Source organism: Adiantum capillus-veneris, chromosome 17, assembly GCF_014529385.1.
Source record: "Adiantum capillus-veneris isolate H3 chromosome 17, ASM1452938v2, whole genome shotgun sequence".
In the NCBI taxonomy this organism is placed as follows: domain Eukaryota; kingdom Viridiplantae; phylum Streptophyta; class Polypodiopsida; order Polypodiales; family Pteridaceae; genus Adiantum; species Adiantum capillus-veneris.
The window spans coordinates 24270843-24290495 of NC_140947.1; the positions used below are offsets into that span (position 1 = coordinate 24270843).

The following is a 19653-nucleotide window of genomic DNA, read 5'->3' on the forward strand; positions in this document are numbered from 1 at the left end:
CTCTCTCTCTCTCTCTCGCCCCCCCTCTCTCTAGCTCTCTAGCTCTCTCTCTCTCCACGCTGCTGTGTCGCTGCATGAGAGTTGGAGCCTAAAGATACTCCACCGCCGCATGTCTCATGGTGGTGATCGGGCTTAAGATATTATCATGATCCAAATCTTTGACAACAATTTCATCATTACCTTTACAAGCTTCTCTCTCTCTCACAAGTGACCACTATCTCATTCAACCAATGAAATTTTTTCATTTTCCTACAATCAATTGGTATGTTTAGCTAAGACCAGATCTTCTAATTTACTCCATTGTCACGATTCTCCAAACATAGTGCCTCTGTAATTAAGTGTCCACTATGCCAGTAGCCAATCAAAAACTATGTATTTTTTTAAAAAAAACCTCTCCTTTTTCGTTAGCAAAAAGGAAAGGCATCACTAAGACCAAAAAGGCCTTCACCCGAGTAGCAACAAAAGGGGCAGCACGAGTGGCATCGCAAAGGCGACGAATAACAACAAAACTTCTTTGCCGTGTAACAAAAACAAGGGTGATTAACAATCCAAGGCTGGGGGTTATATAGAGCCATTATGCCAACAAGGTTTGGACCCAAGATCGAACGGCAGTGATTTTAAATCAGTCACGCTAACCACCCCATTGCCCATCCTTATCGGTTCTACTTTTGGAGCAGCCTCTACCTATGTATTGGGGGTTGGCGGGTACTTGTACACCAATCCTTATTGGTTCTACTTTTGGAGCAGCCTCTACTTATGTATTGGGGTGGGGGTAGGCGGGTCCCTATACAAGTACCCAGCTCATTATTGGCCCCTTTACCCTAGTTCTTATAATGGCACAAACTAAGTACAAGACACTCCAAGGTTTGATTCTATATGCTAAGCACATAAACTTCATTTTTATCTTCTTGTGTCTTGAATGCCCCAAATTGGAATGCCTTTCTTCACTGTTATGTTGTCTTTGGCTGCTCTCTCTCTCTCTCTCTCTCTCTCTCTCTCTCTCTCTCCACCCACACGCTTGCGTGAGCTCTTTCATCACCCCAAAGGAGCCTAAAGAGCCCAATGCACAATCTTCACCTTGTTAGGGCAAAGGTTGCATGTTAAGTTACATACAAAACAATCATGTAAATCCCACTTTGTTCAAACTCATTATGCATGCCACAGTTTTTATGAAAGGAATGACATGAGAATGAACAAAGCTTCATACAGGGTAAGCTACAAGAGATCGATGTGCTTAAATAGACATCACGCATGCTGCAAATTTAATGTGCTCTAAAACTACGACTTCTACCGATTAAATTCCATGTATTGTGAGATGACTTGGAAGAATGCTATTGGCATTCTCATGGAAAGAGCAAAGCCTCATGCTACATAAATACTCCACAGAAAAATTAAGTCGCAATGGCCTACATTAGAGGATAAGAAAGTGTGTGTGTGTGTGACCCACTACTCAATGCCAGTCTTTATACAAAGAGGAAAACAAATGTCAACTATCTCTTAAGATTGACCTACACACGCATAAGATGACACTTAGTGAATGCCGCTACCATTCTATGTACACGAAAAAACATTAGTTATATGAAATTATATGTACAAGACCAAAGAGCCCTCTTTGGCTACATATGGGTTACAGGTACATGGAAACCCTACCCTTAAGTTTGTACATTATAGCCAGTGCCCGTGAAGGAGATATAATTTATACATTGGCTGTCTGAAGCATTAAAAAGGATCAACAATGAAACAAGTGTAATTATGAGGGTCTGAAAGTAAGCAGGCGACCCCAAGTAGATTTGGTACCCCATATTCCGGAACGCAAGCATTCCAGTTGCACGATTTGTGAGTGGTCCACAAATAGATTCACCTGCATTCATTTGCATATAAGTAAGAACCGTTCATCCTGATAAAATGAAATTTTGGCAATTATTATCACATCAAAAGCCCCAGAGGGGGGGGATTAAATATGTACTCTAGGACCAAAGATACATGCGATGTACTATGTATGGGCTTGATGCTCCAAGATTGTGGTGATGAGAATCGCAATAGAGAGTCCTCACTATGGCTGGGAGAGGAAAGTGGGTAGGTCTAAGTCATGGCTGAAAATGTGAAAGAAGCAAGCTCGGATGTAAGCAAAAGCTAAGCACTCTAGTCGTGTGTGGCACTCAGGCTCTCGAACTTGCAGTGAGCATAATAATGTGCATAGTCGATGCGACTCTTCTCCATTGCCCGAACACCTCGTCTCTCATCGTTTGCTACTCCGAATGGCTATGATAGTGCGTATCACCGACAAGGGGATAGGCTCAAGCATATAAGAGTGAGTACGGTTTCCTCTTTCGGTGAGAACATGGTTTTGTAGTTGGGGGCAATATGGGTGATGTAAAGTATGAAGCGTGACCCACCGGATTCCTCCCAAGCCGTAATACATTGGTGTTGTAAAAAAGATTCATTCACTTGGGAGTCTATTGAGGCATCTTGTAGCAAGAGTAATGTATCCCATCTCCCAAACCACTTCTGTATGTCTTGCATCCGTCCCATGCTCAAGATCTTTATGCGTCTTTTGAAATTTTTTGCTTGCTTCCCATGCAATTGTAGAAAGTTGATGAGGGGTTTTTACGTATCTTCATCATGTACTCCACAACCCTTTCCATGCCCATAACCTCAATTGGAAGACATCCAAACTCAAGAAGTAGAAGAGTGTATGGTGTTTGTGAATTTTAAGTTTGTAAGAAATGCTTTGGATATTCTCAAACTCTTTCCCAGTAAACTTTGAGATGCTCCTGCCCCACACTTCATCTTCGTAAAGAAGAATCAATGTCACCATTGTGTCAAAACGGTACTTCTTGAGAACCCAACATTTTACAGTCCCCACATTACACATGTTCTTAAATGCATAGTACGCTCCCATCTCAGCTTCCAAACAACGCATGGCATATTCATGCCACTTGCGATTCGCCACGACCTCAAGGCCAAGGTACTTAAAGCTCTCAACAACTTCATGTTTTTCATTGTTTTATACAATGCATGGCTTCTCCTTACAGTTGGTTTTCACGAGCATACCTGGTTTTCACGAGCATACCCTTTTTTTGGATTCATTCACAATCAGCCCACTATTCAAGCAAAAGTTCTCAAGGACAACCATAAGCTTTTGTGCATCCTCTAAAACATATGATAGAAGCACTACATCCACATAGAGCAAAAGCATGATTACTACATTGCAAATAGTAACCTCTTGATGCAAATTCCCGAAGTGACACCCTTTCCATCATCCAATTTCTGTATCTATATCTTGGTGAAGGACCTAACGGCGGGTACCTACTTGTGTAGCCCTTGGAGTCCTACATGATTTCATATCCAGCTGCTCCCCTCACCGACTACAAAAGTCCTCGTCTCATTGTGTCTATTCTTGGGCATCAATTCTCAGGCGTCATAGTGGATGGTGGATCTGGGATCAATCTGATGCCAGAATTTACTATGTTGGCCTTGGGTCTGCAGCCTACCCACCCTGCTCCATTCACTGTTACATTGGTAGACCAAAGGACAGTCTACCATGTGGGCATAGTAGAGAAGGTGCCTCTGATGGTACAAGACTTCACATTTAGCTTAGATTTTCTGGTGGTCAGTCTTCCTCAGGTGGAGGGAGGATTTCCTTTGCTTATTGGTAGACCATGGTTGTGGCATACTAAGGCACTTCATTTTTGGAGAAACGACGCCATGTGAATACATACTCTTGGCTCCCCCATGCAACCAATTTGGCTCGAAGGAGATATGGATCCAGTGGTTCATCACAGCTCATTGTCAGTACAATCCAACCCCGACCCTGAGCAGCCCATCCCACCTGACGGGTCTGACGAAGACCTGCTGCAGTGATTGAAAGCTACCACCTCGATGCCATGCTATGTGGTCTCTATTCAAACCCCACCTTTGCCGGTAACACTCTCTCTACCAGCTCCTCAGGCGGACACCAGTGTCCCAAGCCCTACAGCAGAAAATGTGCCAGTCGAAGAAGCGTGTTAGTCCCTGATTCCCATGATTCAAGTGTTCCTATGATAGAAGCCGTCGGCCTTGGTGAACCTATAACACATCGCCGAAGGGGGAAGAAATCTCCTCTGCATGAACTCGCCAATGATTCCCCCTTTCCTCTAACATCTCCCAGGTTGGACGTTCCGCCCCCTCAAAAGCACTCTACTATGTCTGTGTCTGAAGATTTACCCTTCGATGAGCTTCCACCAAGATGGTTAGAAGAAGAGTATGCAGAGTTTCCAATCGATCAAACACCAGCCCATGATGTCTTGAAGCTCCAAGAGGCAACTCACTTCTCAACTTCCAAAGTACCCTCCACAGTTATACCCCCTGACCCGGTCAAAAAAGTCAACCTGGGCGACCCTGACAACCCTCAGCACATCCTCTTAGGAGCTTAGTTATGGGAGCATCCCGTATTACTTGATCAGATAGTTTCTTTTATACACTCTTTTAAAGATGTTTTTGCTTGGTCCTACAAAGATTTAGAAGGGGTCCCCCAGAATTGGGTGTCCACACTATCCCTCTGGTTGAAGGGGCTAAGCATGTCAAAGGCCGAGCTTACAAGCTCAATCCAAAGTATGCAGAGGCTGTTAAGTCAAAGCTCGAAAAAATGCAAGAGGCAGGGATCATTGTGCCTGTGGAGCACTCTGAGTGGTTATCACCCATGGTGATGGCGCCTAAGAAGCAATCAAATAAAATCCATGTGTGCGTAGATTACCGCGCTCTGAACAAGGTAACTATCCCATATGGTTTTCCCACACCTTTCACTGAGCGTGTGCTCGAAGATGTAGCAGGACATATATTGTACAGGTTCATGGATGGGTTCAGTGGATATAATCAGTTGGGCATCCATCTAGGTGATGAGCTTAAAACGGCCTTTGTGACTCCCTGGGGTATTTTTATCTACACTAGGATGTCGTTTGGGTTAAAAAACGCTCCACCTTCCTACAATCGAGCAGTATATCTTATATTCTATCCTTTACTTACGGATCATCTTCGCAACTTCATGGACGATTTTTCGACCTTCTCAGGTGTCCAATGTTCAACCCAAGTAGAAAATCTAGAGGTGCATCTCGCTCAGCTCTCTGCTGTCTTCCTCAGGTGCAGAGAGGCACTGCTAAAGCTCAATCCTGACAAATGTCACTTTTTGGTCACTGAGGGCACACTTCTAGGCCATGTGGTGTCTGCCAAAAGTTTAGCACCTGACCAGAGAAGATCGTGGCCATCTTGAAGTTACCACCTCCCATAAACCTGAAAGGTGTTCAGAGCTTTGTAGGCCACACTCTTTATCTTATGGTGCGCTCACTCACACACACACATCTCTCTTTGCCCTTTTGGTGCGACTTTCGTCCCCAAACCTGCAAACGCTGAATTTCAGCCAAGAAGGTCAACTTTCACGCGAGATTTTGCAAGTTCGTCGCCAAAGGACTCGTCCCCGGACACGAGAGAGCTCCCGGCAACCAAAATTGACCTAAAACAGGCTGACATTAGGTCAAAAACAAGAAATTACAAGTTATGACAACAAAATACAGGTTTTGCAAATGATGTATTAAGGTGTGGGAATACTTTTGCTAAGTCCCCGCTAGCCGAAAACCCTGAAATTGTCGAAAAACAAGCCCTAAAACAGGTGTTTTAAGCAAATTTCAGATTTACGCAGGTTTTTGCAAGTGTTTTTATGGTGCGATTACATTGGGGAAAGTGCAAATAGATGCAATCCACGCACATTTGACAAATTTTGTTGATGTATGACCATCTGTGGCTCAATTTCATGCAATTTTGATGCTACAAGTTGGGGCTTGTGCGCTTACATGCTTCTAAAGGCTGTGTATTAGCTTTATGTATGTCTTATGAGGTTAAAAACAACTAAATTTGTTGTTTTCGAGCACAAATTCGCTCGCTGAAATTTCCTGCGCATAAATTTCAGAAATTGAATTTTGTGCCCAAATCGTCCTATTTTGCCCCAAATTGCTCCTGTGACCATTTGGAGCTGTAGTGCATATTTCTGTGAGGCTATACTCCAATTTTTGCGCATTTTGCCCAAAAATTCAACGTATTATCCCTCTTATTTCGTGCAACTATGGCCTCATCTTCTTCGGATGTGAAGAACCTCTTCGTGATTAGGAGGTTCGATGGAACAGGTTTTGATCTTTGGAAAGACAAGATTCAGGGAATCCTATTTCTTAAGGATTGCGAAGGAGCACCTAAACAGGTGAAGCCACAGAATATGACAAATGAAGCATGAGTTAGCATGAACAGGAAGGCCGTTACATACATTAAAATGGCCATGACCGATGAGACCGTCATTGATGTGAAAGGTCTCACGATTGCTTTTGTTGTGTGGGAGAAGTTAAAGGGAATGTATGAAAATACGCCGCCCGTCAACCAGGTGCACTTGATGCGAAAACTTGTTGGCATGTAACTAGATGAGTCCAAGAGCACGGCAAAGCACTTGTCATTGTTCGCAGGTACTTTGTCGCAGTTACAGGATTCTGGCTTGCCCCCTTTTGATGATAAGCTGAAAGCTATCTTCTTGCTTATGACCTTACCTGAGTCATGGGAAACTTTGGTGGTTTCGTTGTCCAATAACCCCAATTTGAGCTTTGATGGTGTTAAGGGTTCTATCTTGAATGAAGAAATCAGGAGGAAAGCAAGTGGAGAGGGAGGCAGCTCTGCCAACATGGTTAGAGGCAGGACAGAAAAGAAGAATGCTTATGCACAAAGGAGTAAGAGTAAGAGTAAAGAAAGGGGAAATGCAAGCAAAGGCACGGGTGATGTGACTTGCTATCAATGTGGCAGGAAGGGTCACAAGAAACCCGATTGCAGGTACTATAAAGCTGAGTTAGAAAGGAAAAAGAATGGTGAGACAAAAAGAAAGAGAAGAAGGAAGTCAAGGCAGATGCACAGGATAGCTCAAAGAACAAAGAGAAGGCCAATGTGGCTTCTAGTGTCGTGATTGAGGAGCTGTCAGATGTAGAGGACATCTTGTGTGCCACTTTGTCAGATGATGATGCTTATGACTTCGATGCCTCTCTAAATGTTCATTCACAGGACATGCAGATCACCAAGAGTGATCTTATTGATGCTTTGTTGACTGCCAATGATGCATTGTCCCAGACTTGGATTGTTGATTCCGGTGCTTCATTTCATGTGACTCCTATCAAGGAGTGTTTCTCTACTTTTGATGTAGGCAAGCGTGGCCATGTATACCTTGGAAACAATCATGCATGTTCCATTGAGGGTATTGGCACTGTGCATCTCTCCATAGATGGCACAAATGAGCTCGTCTTGCATGATATTCGATATGTGCCGGGAATCAAGAAGAGTCTCCTTTCTGATGGTCAGATGGATATGCATAGTTACAGCATCTTGTTTGAGAGAGGATCATGGAAAATGACCAAAGGCTCAAGGCTGATTGTAAAGGGCACAAAGAAAGGGACACTTTACTGCACGCATGGAAAGGCCGTCTTGGGCAAGTTTATTGCATTGGCTGAAATTAACTCACATGGAGTTGTGGCATAAGAGGCTTGGCCATATGAGCCAAAAGGGTCTTTCTAAGCTTTGCACTTTGAACAAGCTTGATGCTAAAGACACAAAGCTTGATTTTTGTAATGAATGTCAATATGTCAAGCAAGTAAAGTGTTCTTATTACTCTGGTGTCTCTCGTAAATCTTGTGTGCTTGATCTTATACATTCTGATGTATGTAGCATGCCTACTAAGTCTATGGGTGGTGCATGTTATTTTGTCTCCTTTGTTGATGATCATTCTAGGAAAATTTGGGTTTATTTGCTTAAGTCTAAGGATGAAGCCTTTGCTGCGTTTAAGAGATTTCATGCATTTGTGACCACCCAAACTGGTAGAAAGCTAAAATGCTTGCGTACAGACAATGGGGGGGAGTACACAAGTGCTGAATTTAACAAGTTTTGTGAAAATTTGGGCATTAAAAGGGAGCTTACTGTGCCATACAGCCCCTCTTCTAATGGTGTGGCTGAAAGATTCAATAGGACACTTTGTAAGAGGGTGAGATGCATGTTGTCCACAACTAATCTCTCTCAAGGATTTTGGGGAGAAGCTTTGAAAACTGCAGTGCATATATGCAATCGATCCCCTCACATGTCTTTGAAAGGTGACATCCCTGAAGAGGTTTGGTCTGGCAAGCCTGCTTCATATGATCACTTACGCATTTTCGCTTGCGAAGCATTTATGCATGTTAGACCTGAGTTGAGGAGTAAACTAGATGCGAAGTCCATTAAAGGCCTCTTAATGGGATAAGGTGAAGAAGGCGAAATGGGTTACAGGATTTAGTTACCTCAGCTCAAAAGGGTTGTATGCAGCCGGGATGATGTTTTTAATGAGGCAAGACTGCTTCAAAATAATTGTGCCTCAAAGCATGACCATAAAAGGGTGAAATTTCAACATGACCAGCCACCTGTTAGGCCTATTTTTGACCCTCAGGATGCACCACAAATGGCTGAAAATGTAGATGATCCAGTGGTGTTTGAGCCAGATGATGTTAAACAGCAAATTGAGGCTCCTGAAGGGCATTTGCAGCCAAGAAACAATGCTGAAAATGGTGCTGAAAATGATGTACAACGGCCCATTGTTGATGATTTTGTAGTGCCACCTAATGTACACCCATTGCCGGATAATGTGGATCATTGGGTGAGACGGTCTACTCGTCAAAGACGGCCTGTGAGTCGATATGACCCCTGTTTGCATTACATTATGTTGACAGATGAGGGAGAGCCTCTTACGTATAAAGAGGCAAAGACATGTGAGCACAGCGACAAGTGGGAGCTTGCTATGCAGGAAGAGATTAAAGCTTTGCATGCTAATCATACTTGGGATTTGGTTGAATTGCCCAAAGGAAGGAAGGCTATTCCTAACAAATGGGTGTATAAAATCAAGACTGTTGATGCAAAACCCAAGTATAAGGCAAGGCTTGTTGCAAAGGGATATGTTCAAACCAAGGGCATAGGCTTTCAGGAAGTGTTATCTCCTGTTGTGAAGATGACCACTTTGCGTGTATTGTTTGCCATTGTGGCTGCTCTTGATTTGGAAATGGACCAAATGGACGTACATACCGCTTTCTTGCATGGTGATGTGGAAGAAGAGCTTTACATGAAGCAACCCGAGGGTTTTGTCATCCCTGGCAAGGAACATTTGGTATGTATGCTCAATAAAAGCTTGTATGGGCTGAAACAATCATGTATACAGTGGTACAAGAAGTTTGATCGCTTCATGCTTAAACATGGTTACAAAAGAAGCCATGCAGACCATTGTTTGTATACCAAACGTGATGAGGATGGCAGCCCCATCATTCTTGTGCTCTATGTCGACGATATGTTGATAGCTGCAAAGAAAAGAAGCATTGTTGATGCTCTTAAAGGGCAGCTGAAATCTGCGTTTTCAATGAAAGACCTTGGGGCAGCTGAACATATACTTGGAGTGCGTGTTACACGGCAAAGAGACAAGCGTCTATTGTATTTGTCGCAAGAAAAGTACATTGAAAAGGTGCTGGACGGATTTAACATAGCTGAAGCAAAGCCTCTTGGTGTGCCATTACAGCCATATGTTAAAATCTCCAAGGATGATTGTCCCAAGTCAAAGGAAGAAGCCAATGACATACAAAGTGTGCCTTATGCTTCAGCTTGTGGTTCACTGATGTATGCTATGGTTGCTACTAGCAGGGTAGTTTTCGTACGACGTACGGAACATCTCGTTCCGTACTGCGGGTCACGTACCGTCCCGTACGTTTTGTACGTTTTTTTTTTTTTTTTTTTAAATAATAAAAGCAAAATTCACAATTGTGAATGGATTACATTGAGCAGCCCAACTCTCTCTCTCTCATGCTCTAGCCTCTTCCTATTTAAGCAATGCCTCTCCATCTTGTTCTCCAACACTTCCAAGCTCTCAATGCTCATTGCTCTCAAGCTCTCAATGCTCTCAATGCTCTCACTGCTCAATGATCCCATGTTCTAGCTCTCAAGTGACAAGCTCTAGAGACTAGAGTCTTGCCTCTCCATCTTCTCTCCACTAGGTCTCTCCCTCTCAAGCTCCCATTGAAGATCTCATAACGTCAAGTTTCTTTAAGTGTAAAGTTTAAACCCAAGGGCCTGAGCCTTAGGCGTAAGAATTCTTTGTTTTTTTATTTTGAACGTACGTAACGTCATCGTACATCTTAATATTTTTTAGTTCGTTTAGTACCGCACATCATCGTACGTGTACAAAACGTACGGGACCGTACGAGACCACTATGGCTACTAGGCCTGACATAGCCCATGCAGTGGGAGTTGTTAGCCGGTTTATGGCTAATCCAGGCAGGTTACATTGGGATGCAGTGAAGTCCATTATGAGGTACTTGAAAGGGACTAAAATCAAATGCCTCTGCTATGGTAAAGGACCAATGGAGTTGAAGGGATTTTGTGACTGGACATGGCTGGTGATGTGGATACACGGAAATCCACAAGTGGCTATGTATTTACTCTTGCGGGAGGTGTTGTTTCATGGTGTTCTAGATTGCAAAAGATTGTTGCATTGTCTACGACAGAGGCTGAATATATTTCAGCCATTGAGGCTTCCAAAGAAGCTATTTGGTTAGCACTCCTATGCAGTGAGTTTGGTTTGCCTGCCAAGGCACCTATGCTTGGTTGTGATAGCCAGAGTGCTATATGTCTAGCAAAGAACGCCATGTTTCATGCTCGCACAAAGCATATTGATGTGCGGTATCACTTCATACGAGAAGTGCTTGAGGATGGCCTTATTACATTGGTTAAGGTCCATACATCACAAAATCCAGCTGATGCTCTCACTAAGTGCTTACCCAAAGCACAGCATCATCTATGCATAGAGATGGTGGGAGTCACGTAGCTTAAAGGCGCCATTTATGCCTTTAAGTGGGAGGTTGTTGGGTTAAAGGCCTAAATAACCCCTTTTTGCCCATTTTTTAAAACTCACTTATTCCCTGCAGCAATAGCGTGCCCTCTCTCTCTCCCTATCGTTCTACTAGCGCCTCCTCTCTTGCTGGCCTTCGCCACCCCCCTCTGCACACACACTGCACTTCCTCGCGTACTCTATCACTTGCACACACCGCCACGTGCTCATCAAGGTACTCCCATCCCGTCGAGGAGCAGGTGGCGGCTCCTTTCGCTGAGAGTCGTTTTGTGGAGACACTCATAGAGTCCAAAGTTTTCCCATCGATCTGATGGCTCCACCTCCAGAGGCTCATACTTCACGTGCAACAGTGGCCACAACTCTATCTCTTGGATGAGAAATCCAAGAGCTCACCATTGTACATATGCAATATCTAGTGGTTTTCTTTCACAGTTTTTCATTCTTCCTCTCATCGAGAGGGTGAGCGGTCTTGTGGCGGGCAACCTATAGCAGGATATAGTGTCACTTTCACAGGATGCACAGTTAGTACAGTTGGTCTGGGCTGGTTCACACTAGACGGACTCTTTGGGCTGGACAGTGACACGTGGCAGGGATACAGGCTGTGGTCTAGTGGACATCATGGCCAGGTCACCACCACTCAGTTTGGGGATAGACTTAGATGGCGGACATTTATGAGCCGTTGGTGGCTCTTTATGGTGGTACTTAGGAGTAGTAGCGGTTGGGTCATCGGATCCTCTTCTAGCTCTATGGTCCAGCGTCGTCGTTAGGAGTAGCGAGTCTACACACACAGCACGTCTTCACCATCCTTGTGCATCTGAGCCTCGACACCCCATTTGTACCTTGTACCTGTGAGTCCTGGGCTGGAGCTGAGGTGCTGCCACGCCAGAGTCTGTATTAGTTCTTTGAGATAGTCGAGTCATTTGTTGTGGTCTGCTGCTATTGTGTCTCTGTGAGCTCAATTGTTGTCTATTGTTCCTTTGTTTTCAGTCTGTTCTGAGTGAGATTGTCACGCACATTGCACTTAGGAGCACCCACTGTAGAGAGCACGACACACTATATGCGCTACAATAACCGATAAAAAGGTTGTACCATAGAGAGAGAGAGAGAGAGAGAGAGAGAGAGAGAGAGAGAGAGAGAGAGAGAGAGATTACCCTGTTACTGTAGTTTTTTAAATACCATTCGAAAACTTTGGGGTCAGCAGCCTCAAACATGACTTTTTCAAGTCCTAGCTGCCCAATAATTTTGGCTACCACATCAGTCCGCCAAGTCTCCACATTCTCTGTTATTCCCTCGGACTCTATCATAATCATGTCTGCTCCTGCATCTAAGCAAGCTTTGGCCCTTTGGATCACCCATTCAACGTCTCTAGTTCCTTCCATTAGTTCAAAGTAATAAAGTGTGAGTCCATTAAGTTCATATGCTTCAACAAAACATCTGCAAATCTAAGAAAAGCATTTCTTCGGAACAGCACAAGTATCCTTTAAATAAAATACACACTCAAAAGTGCAAAATATGAATAACATAAAGAGTTTATATGAGCATCAATGAGGGACCAAACATGGGACATAACAGCTTTGGAGATGATACATTCTCCCATTTAGAGGGATCATCTCGCACCTTCCCAATCATAAACATATCAAAACCAACAGACCTATGTTTGTATGTACTTTGTCTATATGTAACATTAGCACGTGAGTTAAACATAAGGGGTTATTTAGCTCTATTTAGTATACATTTTAACATCCAAAAGGATATGCATCAAAGGAGACATACAGGGATTGAACTAGAAAAGGATGTGTTACAATCATGAAAAATCTACCGATATGAGGTTTTTAACTTAGGCCTTGAATGCACATGATATGAAGGGTTTACATGTGGTGAATCCCCCAAGGTATAAACAAACCTATGCTTGTATGCAATGTGAAAGATTAGAAATATATACAAACATGCATGTTACATACGTTCACACATATACATAGACATACACGCATGTGTTTCGATGCTGTCTTCTCATAATGTTGAATATAGAAAATGACAGTACTTTGGGAAAAGGCTACCTTCAGCTGCAAGCTCTGCCGTGGCCGTGTCACCCCCTGCCCCAAATTGAATGCCAAGCTCAGGTTTGGCTTTCAGGCCTGCATCCTTGACAGTTCTAACAAGTTGCCCCAGATCTTCCTGTGGAATGCTTATGAACCCCGTGCTGAGTTCCACCACGTCAAAGCCCAAATCTTTTACTTCTTGCTAGAAAATAGTCAAAACTTCAAATTTTTTTGTGCATCGCAAGCTCGCGTGTGCGTGTGTGCGCGCGCGCGTGTGTGTGTGTGTGTGTGTGTGTGTGTGTGTGTGTGTGTGTGTGTGTGTGTGTGTGTGTGTGTGTGAGAGAGAGAGAGAGAGAGAGAGAGAGAGAGAGAGAGAGAGAGACCTCAAGGTAAGGCTTGAATAAATGTGACCCTTTAGCAAGAATATGTTCAGCCCAGCCTCCTGTGCTCACATAAACCCCATATTTATGTGCAGTGCTTGTAATTTGCTTGACAACATCCTTAGGCATCAAGCTAAAGGATCCACCCGCGAATTTAAGTCCATCCACATAATACCCCATTGTCTCCAATATGTCCTGAACAAAGAAAAACCAACTTATCAATTAAGCTAACTTTATATGAGTGCAAAAGTTCCCATGTATGTGGGTGCATTGGATATTTGACCTTGTGTGTGCAAAAAAGTTTGAACTTGTGTGTCAAATTTGCATGAAGCTTCGCAAGCATGCACGCACATGTATGCTTCAAGAAATAGATAGAAACCTAAGGATGGGTGTATATTACCACACTCCCATTTTAATGCTATAGTATTTTATAGCACAAATAGCTTTCACCATTACATGCTTTCACAACTTGTGCATGCATACCAATTTGCAAAATTGCTTGTTAGGTTAACACCTATGTGCGTACATACTATTCACATTGGCACGTGTTTTTGAGCATGTGAAAACCCACCTGCAAGTATCTGGGACCCATGACAGAGTAGTAAGGCCCTCTGATCTCAGTCATTCCAAATGATCGAGGCTTGCAGGGCCTCTCATTCAACTCTAGAAACGTACAATTCCGATGTGACTTGGAGCCCGGATTCTCAGTAGATGCATTTCTAGTTTGAGATGCCATTGGCCCTGTACCATGCAGCAAGCATTAGATGCCACTTTCCCAACTTGCGCAAGTGCCGGTATATCTTGGTGACACTCTTTCTCTCTCTCTCTCTCTCTCTCTCTCTCTCTCTCTCTCTCTCTCTCTCTCACACACACACACACGCACGCACGCACGAGCACGCATGCACACAATTTTGGGTGAAACCCCCCCCCCCCCCCCCCACACACTCACACTCTAGCATGCGCGCACACATTATAGGTGACACCTCTCTCTCTCACTCTCTCTTTCTCACACACACACACACACACACACACACACACACACACAAATTTAAGGAACTACCCAAGAGTGTGCTTGATGCAACCAACGTCCTCGTCGTAAACCACGAGCTTCTGTTGCAGACCAACTTCAACATGTCGCCTTTCTTACAGGGCGTTCAACATGTCGCCCTTATGTGGCACCTCGCTCTTCACATTGTGTACAAGTGGCATTTCGTACTGACCTCCCTCCACACTTATTACTTTACGGGCGTCCGTCCTGCCACTGTGAACAATAACCATAGCTAATGTCATGATATCCTACACTTTATAATCAATTAGTGAGACTCAAGTAGGAGGGGCCCAATCATTTTTATTCCTGAAATAGACCGAATCTTTTAAAGATGCGATGCGTGGATGCAACCCCAAGGGGAAAAAAACATGCAAGAAATAGTAACGATGGTCCTATCCAGATTGTGTGCATGATTGTTGTGGCAAGGCTAGCCCTACACACGACAAGTGAAGAGCGTAGGCACAGGGAGAAGGATGGCAAATGTGGTTTTTTAATGGTAATAATATGGCCAATCAGCAGTTGGTTATGGCCGAGTAGGTAGAGATGCCCATTGAAGGGAAAGGAGCTGCAAAACAAAGTAGGGCCGTCGTCGTCGGCGGGCAAGGGTCACAGAGTAGGGAAGGGCGAGCTGCTACATAGGTCTGTCGTAAGGGATGGTGTAAGGAAGAGTGCAAACATTATCTTCTTTATTTTAATTAGGGAAAGCGGTGCTCTGGACATCGTGAGGCCTCGCATTGCTAGTCTACGACAATGTTGCTCATTCCTTTGAGATGAGCGGGTAGAGTTCGATTCTATAATGTTGCTTTTATAATGATTGCCAGCGGACAGCAGCCTTAGGCTTGGCATGAGGAATCTTGTGGAATCTACATAAGAAATGAATAAACATAAAGAGTAGCCAGTAGGGGGTACCAACTCTTTAACAATGAGAAATTCCTGTAATTAGCTTACAAGATTCTTCAATTAAGATTTTTTTATTGCCATGGTTTCCAATGACGACTGCAGTTATCTTCTCTCTCTCTCTCTCTCTCTCTCTCTCTCTCTCTCTCTCTCTCTCTCTCTCTCTCTCTCTCTCTCATATGCACCAGCTTGCAAATAGCACGTGTCTCCATCTCTCTTCTCTTTCTTTTTCGCCGCCCCCATGCGCTCTGCAATCTACACTCGTTCGTTGGGTCTCTCTCTCTCTCTCTCTCTCTCTCTCTCTCTCATCATGTCATGAGGCGGAGGAAGCGGTGTCTTTCCTCGAAACCTACACATGGCCTTGCAATCTCTGCATTTTCAAGCTATTGAGTTCAAGCTCACGATTGGGCTAGAGTTACCAGCAGCTAATGGCTAGGCGCAAGTGATTGGGGAGGGAGGCAGCACGAGACGCAGATGATTAAAAAACCTGTGAGGGCCAAGGTTTCATCCAAACTCTATCGCATGCAAGGGAACCTCTGAGGGCCACTGTAGCGTGGATAGTGTGTCGTGCTCTCTACAGTGGGTGCTCCTCAGTGCAATGTGCGTGACATCTCACTCAAAACAAAATGAAAACAAAGGAAACAACAGATAATAGTTGATCAACACAGAGACACAGCTCCAGCCCAGAACTCACGGGTACAATGGGGGTGTCGAGGCTCAGATGTGCAGGGATGGTTCAGACGTGCTATGTATAGACTCGCTACTCTAGACGACGACGTTAGACCATTTACGAAGAAGATGATAAACATGACCCAACAGCTACTACTCATATGTCCCACCAAAGAGCCACCAACGGCTCATAAATGTCAATCATCTAAGTCTATCTCCAAACTGAGGGTGGTGACCTGGCCACGATGTCCACTAGACCAACGTTTGTATCCCCGCCATGTGTCACTACCATCCCAGAGAGTCCATCCAGTGTGAATCAGACAATACCAACTCTACTAACTGTGTGTTCTGTGAAAGTGACATGACATTGTAGCCCTGCTCTACAGGTTGCCCGCCACAAAACCACTCACCATCTCGGTGAGACAAAACAGTGAGACTAGAGAGAACATTTGAACCACCAGGAAAAACGGGAAAAAACGCAGTACGCTCTGATTGAAGAAGGTGATGTTTGGTGAAGATTTCAGTTCCCAGGAAGAAGTACCAATGAAGCAATGTCGATATTTGCAAGATATACCGAAGAAGTAATGACTCCGGTGCAATGAGGTAAGATGACCAAAAAGTAGAAACAGAAGACTGAAGACTCCCAAGATTAACAAAGCCCACAAAGCACCCGAAGTGGAGGAATTTGGAGTTAGTTGCAGTTGGCTAGACGGGAAGGAGTAGGTAAGGGAGGGGAGAGGGGATAGGCCCGAGATTCTACTGATCTAGAAGAGGTCAACGTGTACATAATCGATGTAATGCGGATTTAGAATCAATCTAACCTCATTAATCTAGCATTTGCACGAGCTATCACTCTACGAGCAGCAAAAAGCCTTGCCTACAATCTGGCCACCCAAAAGATGCTGCCAACAATAGCAAGACTTACAACAAGCATCCAATCGAAGGAAAGCCACCCAAGGATACCCGAATCTTCTTGCCCGGAGAAGTAGTACACAGTGAGGTGTTGGGGAGGGAGGGAAAAGTGGGCAAGGGCGAGGGGTGGGTAGGGGGGGGTGAGGGGAGACTAGGTAGGGGCGAAGGGATGGGTAGGGGGGCGAGGGGTGGGTAGGGGGGACTAGGGGTGGGTAGGGGGCGAGGGGTGGGTAGGGGGTGGGTAGGGGCAAGGGCTCGTGAGGGGGGGCAAGGTGTGGGTAGGGGGGCGAGGGGTAGGTAGGGGTGTGGGTAGGGGGGTGAGGGGGAGGTACTAGGGGCGAGGGTGAGTGGGTGAGTGGGCAAGGGTGAGGGCAAGAGTGTAGGGGCGAGGGGGGTAGGGAAACGAGGGATGAGTGGGTAGGGGGACGAGGGTGACTGGGGTTGGGTAGGGTGAAGGGGGAGAAGGGTGGGTAGGGGAGAGGGGAAAAATGGTGGGTAGGGGCGAGTGAGTGTGAGGGGGCGGGTAGGGGTATTGTAAAGGTTGTACATCGAGCATAGAAGAACAGTTGGTGGAGAAACAAAAGCTGATGTTGTCCAAATTGTGAAAGAAACCATCTGCTAATGAGTCTAATCTTATCCGCTGTGACACAGATCGTAGCAAATGTGATTGATCACTCTGCATATGGTCTAGCAGTGCCGGTGGGGCTTCAAAGATTGCAAAGTTTGGTCCCTTTATGGGGTCTTGAGTGGGCACTCCTGAAGATTGCATTGTAGATGAAGAATTTGCAGCGTCTAGTAGTAAAAAAGAGACATCATGATCTGGAGTGACATCCACTTTGAAAGCGACATCTTTGTGTTGTAACTCGCCTTGAAGAAGCTTTGTGGGGGGTAGTATAGCAGACATAGAAGATAACTTTGGTTTGGTTGGAGAGTCAAACATAGACATGGATGGGGTTGAGTTTGAGCTGTGTAGGAATTCCTGTAGATCTTCTACATTGGCTGCTAGCTTAGGCGGCTCGTTCGGCTCATCTCATCTGAAAATGTGGAGGTTGTATCCTTGGGCCAAGGCAAAGGTTGAATAGAGACTCCATAACAAGGCATAGACTTGATAGCTTCCAACCACTCTAGCAGATCCTCGTCTGACCCGTCAGGTGGAGTAGAATGTTCAAATTCAAGGCTGGTTGCTAGGGACAAAGAACTATGTTGCACGACAGGATCCATGCCTCCTTCTAGGCAAACGGGTTACATCGGGGAGCCAGGATTATGTATCCACATGTCATCTTTCCCCAATCATGAAGTTCTTTAGTGTGTCGCAGCCATGGTCTATCTATGAGCAAGGGAAATATGCCCTCAACCTGGGGAAGACGAACCACAACAAAATCCAAGTTAAAAGTAAAGTCTTGTACTTACAAAGGCACGTTGTCCACTATGCCCACCGAGTAGACTGTCCGTTGGTCGGCCAATGTAAGTGTGAAGGGAGCAGGGCAAGTAGTCTGTAGACCTAGAGCTAACATAGTGAACTCGCGCATCAGATTGATGCCAGATCCACCATCCACTATCACTCCTGAGAATTGCCGACCCAAAACGGACACTGTCAAGCGAGGGCTTCTATAATCAATGAGGGGAGCAGCGGGATTGGATATCATATAGGACTCTGATGGTCGCACTGGGAGGTGCTCGCCACTAGGACCTACTCCACGGTAAAGAGATTGAATAACTGCAAGGGTGTCACTTCTGAAATTCGCATCTAGCCGCAGCATATCATAGAGGGATACCTGTTGGAAGGTGTTCTTCAAGACTGTCTCTGCTGTAAGCTTTTCTTGTTCTACCAGCGGTTTCTCTGATACCTTGATCTTCTGTAGATTGGAAATTGCTTCCAAGAAATCTTCATCAATATCGGAGAGCATAGATTTGGATTCTTTCTTGGCACTGGGGGATTGCTTTTCAACAGCTGAAGGCAGGGTATCCATTGTTGTGAGAATGTGTGGGGGACTTGAACTTGCTGGAATGCTAAGACTGATAGCGGCTCTCTGGGACCGAGTGAGGACACCCGATGGATCCTCTACCATCTGCATCTTATTTTTAGGGGTAACAACGTGGGTAGAAGGGGGCGACTGAGGAATGGTGCTAAATGCTATCATATTGAGCTTGGGAAAGGTAAACTCATTCTAGCTTTGACTTGTGTTCGAAGCCGTGGATGCACGAAGTTTAGGGCAATCCTTATTGTAGTGATCCTTCGTTTCAGGGCAATGATGGCAGGGAGGGGGTACCCTTCTGCCAGAGGGCATTTGCTTTGGTAATAACCATATTCCCCGCATGTGTAGCACAAAATGGGCCGATTCAATGGGCGAGTCAAATGGCGAGGTTGTCCTTGCTCCTGGTGCATGGAGTTGGAGGTGGAACCATAGAAGCTTTGAGGTGATGAGGGAGCATGGGTATGATCAAAGCTTTGAGAGGGAAAAGTGCTCTGCATACCTTGCATTGGGGGGGCTTTCAATAAAGGTGGCATGTGGTGTGGATGGCCACAGGGAGAAACCATATTGGACGCAAGTGATGGCCCTTGTTGAAAAGTAGGACCAAGACTTTGTTGTATCTGTCGCAATCCCTTGAGGTAGTAGCAGTCCTTGTCCTCATGTCCAGACTTTTCACAGAAGTGGCAGTGTAGCATTTAATGGCCTAATAACTTATGTGTAGCGGAAATTAGCATGAACATAGTGGGCATTTCATTAGAGTAGATTCCTAATGAGAATTACAAGAGTGCTTGGGTGGAGAGAGCAACAAAAAGCATAACACCTAGTT

At 44.9% G+C, this 19653-nt stretch overlaps 1 protein-coding gene across 2 annotated transcripts; it reads right to left on the reverse strand.

Annotated features, from left to right (window-relative positions):
• Positions 1–1549: 1549 nt before the first annotated feature.
• LOC147436929 (protein HEAT-STRESS-ASSOCIATED 32-like) lies at positions 1550–14541 on the reverse strand. 2 transcript variants are annotated; one of them, XM_086486323.1, is made up of 6 exons: positions 14389–14541; positions 13900–14069; positions 13332–13523; positions 12967–13084; positions 12061–12281; positions 1550–1861 (listed from the first exon to the last, which is right to left on the reverse strand). In XM_086486323.1, the coding sequence occupies exons 1-6, from the start codon at positions 14459–14461 to the stop codon at positions 1751–1753; spliced, it is 885 nt and encodes a 294-aa protein (XP_086342449.1). In that variant the 5' UTR covers positions 14462–14541; the 3' UTR covers positions 1550–1750. The 2 variants fall into 2 exon arrangements, with proteins under 2 accessions (XP_086342449.1, XP_086342448.1); XM_086486322.1 differs by having other exon boundaries at positions 12967–13150; positions 14389–14540.
• Positions 14542–19653: the final 5112 nt, after the last annotated feature.

Excerpts from the sequence above, each read along its gene's own strand:
- LOC147436929 (XM_086486322.1), bottom strand. The coding sequence starts at position 14,461 with ATGTTGAAGTTGGTCTGCAACAGAAGCTCGTGGTTTACGACGAGGACG. Across the intron at positions 13,524-13,899 it reads TGGGTCCCAGATACTTGCAG|GACATATTGGAGACAATGGG; the intron begins GTGGGTTTTCAC and ends TTCTTTGTTCAG. Across the intron at positions 1,862-12,060 it reads TAAAAAACTACAGTAACAGG|GTGAATCTATTTGTGGACCA; the intron begins GTAATCTCTCTC and ends AAATGAATGCAG.